The sequence below is a fragment of the Morus notabilis genome, unplaced genomic scaffold (assembly GCF_000414095.1).
Source record: "Morus notabilis unplaced genomic scaffold, ASM41409v2 Scaffold699, whole genome shotgun sequence".
Lineage (NCBI taxonomy): Eukaryota > Viridiplantae > Streptophyta > Magnoliopsida > Rosales > Moraceae > Morus > Morus notabilis.
Window position 1 is genome coordinate 440,017 of NW_010360714.1, and position 4,063 is coordinate 444,079.

Here is a 4,063-nt window from a genome sequence, read left to right on the forward strand (position 1 = left end):
TTCCGATCTTCTTCCAAGGTCCAGGCTTTTCCCTCTGGATAGCCCGGATGGTGCGAAGAGGGAAGAGGAAGGTGAAGCCGTGGCTGAATTGTGCGAAAGAGTCGTCGATGATGTTGTAATCAGGGAAGTGGATGTCCCTGAGTTGACTCGGTCTGAGCCGGACAAGCCGAGTGGGCGTTGTGTTGCAAGCGACGGTGCTGCTGTTGTTGTAGGAGGAATTAAGGGTACTCGGCCTCCGTTGCTGAAACCGCCGCCGTCGATGACGCTTCCGGAGATTGATCGTACGTCCTCCACTTGGGACATCTTCAGGGATTTTGCACCTGATGATAGGAGAGATCCTTCTGCTATTGAAGAGCATGCTTCTTCCGACGAAGAACACCCAGAAGAAGAGGATGAAGAGGAAGAAGAAGTAGAAGTAAAACAGGAAGAACAAGCTCAGACGGAAGCTGTTAAGGACCGAGAGGATGTCAACGCAGCGAGGCTTACAGTTGCTGAGAATGTGCCACCCTCCGAAACGTGTTCGTTTACCACGTCCAACGATGACGACTCTTCTAGCAGTACCACGGAGCCCTCCAATATTTCGCCCAACGGGAGATTTACGCGTAATATCACGTATTGGCAAAAGGGTGAGCTTTTGGGGCGCGGGTCATTTGGATCAGTGTATGAAGGAATTGCTGAGTAAGTTCTCGAATGCCATTTGCACTTATTTCGGTTTTAATTCTATTGTTTGAATTTGGTCCTGGCGTTATAATTATGAAGAAGATTTCGTTCGTGGCTTTCTATCCTAAGTAATAGAAGTAACTGACGATATCGTAAAAAATCATTGGACTCAGACCATCTATCTAATTTTAATGTCCAAAATGGTGTCTAATCAACCATATCACGCCAGATCATTTAAAAATTTTGCAAATCTATTTAATTGAATCCGAAATCATCCCAATCTCAGAGAGTTGCTCCGCTATTTATCGTGGATTGACTAGGAAGGTGGTCTGTTAAGGACAACTTGTTTGTTATTTTTGGTGTTTTCCCAGCTTAAATGCTAGAAGATTTGTAGTCAAACAGAAGGCTGAACTCTAATCACCATGCTAAATGCTAAGGGAATTGGTGAATTGACACATGTTACCACCTGAGTACCACTCATATGTTCGCCTCGTTGGAGAATTTGTTGATATTTGGCATATTTTCTTTCTTTTTAGTTCTTATTTTTTTGGGTGGAGGGGACTTGACCGCATATTCCATTCCCGTTATTTTATGTCTTTTGCTTCTGGTTTTTGGTCGTCTTACTACAGTGTATTGACGACTTATCCTTCTTATATGAACTATATTTTTGATTGTTCATATTTTCTACAGCGATGGTTTCTTTTTTGCTGTAAAGGAAGTTTCTTTGCTTGATCAAGGAGATCAGGGAAAGCAAAGTATTTACCAACTAGAACAGGTGATAGAACTGAGAGTGGCTTATGTTCTGACCTGGTGTATATATATTATATATATGTATATTTTGAATGCTTATTCTGTCATATGGTGGTCAAGTTCAGTAATTATTTTGTAATGTTTGCTTTTTATAATCCTCTGCTTATTCTTTTCAGGAGATTGCTCTTTTAAGTCAGTTCGAACATGAAAACATAGTTCAATACTTAGGCACAGACAAGGTATTGTCTCCCTACTTCCTTGTTTTTCTTGTTCATTGCTTGAATCATAGAGCTTTCGGTGCTAAAATTTTCCAACAACTAATGTCACTTGGTTCCATTAAGTTGTCTTTTGAGAGTCAATGCTTCAGGTCATAATTTGCAGATAATGTTTGCTGACTTCTAAGGCTTCAAATGGCATGTATAGCTTTAGCCTTGTTAGTAGTTTTTCAGGTGTTACCAAGTCAGGGTAGGACGAATACTTCTTATACCAAAACAATCATTGATAGCTGGGAAAAGAAAATATGCGAAGGAGGTTTTGGGTTACATCTGAAGGCTTTTGATTTCAGTAGTATGAAACTAGGTAGCACATTTCAGAAAACAGTAGGTTTCTTCGGGTTTTGTTGCTATTGGAGTTGTCATCCTATGAGAAGAAATTGACTGGGATGTAAAGGAGGTTTTGGAGTGCTAATCTAAGAAAATAGGTGCTTATGAAGATAGTATTGTGCCTACTGAATATTTTGTGTTGCCTCTTGCCACCAATCTTTTTCTTCCTTTACCTTTACAGCATTTAGTTTGTGAGAATGCTGTTTAATTCTGCTGATCGTCTTTGCAGGATGAATCAAAGCTTTATATTTTTCTAGAGCTTGTAACTAAGGGCTCCCTTCAGAGACTTTATCAGAGGTACAATCTTCGGGACTCTCAAGTCTCTGCGTACACAAGACAGATTCTGCATGGTTTGAAGTATCTTCATGACCGAAATGTGGTTCACAGGTAATGGAAAATCTTAAAATTGAACATGTCACTCGTCATATGTATCCATGTAACGTATTTGTTTCTTGAATGTATTAATCTCCCCAGTGAGCAATTTATATGCAAGATAACAGTAGCTAGGGAAATAAAATAAAAATGAAAAAATAAGACGGTCATACACGTTATTGTGTAAAAGAGAATCTTATAAATGATCTCTTTGGTGTTTTTCCATCGCTGCCATCTAGAGAATTAAACTGTATGGTAAAATTATCCCCACAGCAGTAATGAAAGGGCATAAACTATGATTTATTAGAAAATGCAGGTCAAGTTATTGACCAAGTTTGCTGAATGTACTCTTCTAATTGTTTTTGTTAGATACAAAGCTAGTTAGGTCGTAACTGGGATGATTTATCTGGAATTTTTCCTTTTCAATTCCCTATAGAGGCATCATATCTCATGAAGTAGTGTTTCTCTTTTATAAAATAACAACTTTTTTTTCCCCATTTAATTCTGATTCTAAATGCAGAAGAAATTGCCAGTTGCTATATCTAAACAATCACCTGCATAAGTCCACAGAACTGTTGTACTTCATCTTTGTGACCCTTATTTCTTTCTCGTCTTCTTTTATTTAAGGGACATTAAATGTGCAAATATATTGGTGGATGCAAGTGGGTCTGTTAAGCTTTCAGATTTTGGGTTGGCAAAGGTTATATTTTTGCTTCCTAATATTTTTATTATTCTTTCATTTTTTTTATTACTTCTGGAGTGTTGTTGAAATTTTTTCCTAATATTGTTGGGTGCACCGTTTTTTCCAGGCAACCAAATTCAACGACGTTAAATCTTGCAAAGGAACAGCGTGCTGGATGGCTCCTGAGGTTTGTTTTATACATTTTTTTTTTTTAAACGTAGCTGGAAAGTTCTATTTTGTGCACTGATCGATTTGATGGCAGTTTAGTCATTGCTAGTTTGAGTTTCAGAAGAAAGAACATATTTCAGTGTCAACTATGCCTGGGGCTGCTTTTGCCTTATAAATCATCTTACAAACATCGGGATTTTTCTTACCCCAATACACTTGGGGGATTAGACAAGTTTAGTTTCTAACAGAAGGGTTCTATTTTATGAACGTGGATATATTGATGAATGGTTAGGATCATGTCATGGCCATGGAAAGAAATGGCACAATTGCAAAATCCGATCCATGTTGGTTAGAAATTTGGAATTCCACCCAAAATTTAACGTGGATACCCATGTTTATTTATTATACCGATTTGTTTGATAAGCTAGGTTAATCAACGATAGTTGCTTTGTGTAGTAATTAGATTCCCAAAATAATTTGAACTAGATTAACCTTGCATATGCAGGTCGTTAATGGGAAGGGACAAGGATATGGGCTTCCAGCTGATATATGGAGTCTTGGATGCACTGTGTTGGAGATGTTGACACAAAAGATACCATACTCTGAGTTGGAGTGGGTATGTGGACATTTTGTTTGAATTCATTCTTATCTTAATATTCATTCCGCAAATATGATGGTGGCAATGTAATCGTGAATGGATCATATATGTGGCAAAATTGAGTCTTTCTTCTACCTTCGTTCATTTTTAACTGTCACTTTTGGTCTCAACAGATGCAGGCACTATTTAAAATTGGAAAGGGCGTGCCGCCTACAGTTCCTGACACTCTTT

At 38.2% G+C, this 4,063-nt stretch overlaps 1 protein-coding gene across 2 annotated transcripts in view; it reads left to right on the forward strand.

The window, feature by feature from the left end:
• The window catches only part of LOC21398064 (mitogen-activated protein kinase kinase kinase 1), a 6,755-nt gene that overhangs the window by 1,086 nt on the left and 1,606 nt on the right, over positions 1-4,063 (forward strand). For both annotated transcript variants that reach the window (XR_002902122.1, XM_024165013.1), the window contains exons 2-9: positions 19-678; positions 1,351-1,435; positions 1,587-1,649; positions 2,242-2,399; positions 3,012-3,084; positions 3,194-3,253; positions 3,740-3,850; positions 4,006-4,058. Coding sequence is in view for 1 of the 2 variants with exons in the window: in XM_024165013.1 (XP_024020781.1) it covers positions 19-678; positions 1,351-1,435; positions 1,587-1,649; positions 2,242-2,399; positions 3,012-3,084; positions 3,194-3,253; positions 3,740-3,850; positions 4,006-4,058 (1,263 nt within the window). In the remaining variant the exon portion in view is untranslated. The remainder of the gene's footprint in view (positions 1-18; positions 679-1,350; positions 1,436-1,586; positions 1,650-2,241; positions 2,400-3,011; positions 3,085-3,193; positions 3,254-3,739; positions 3,851-4,005; positions 4,059-4,063) is intronic.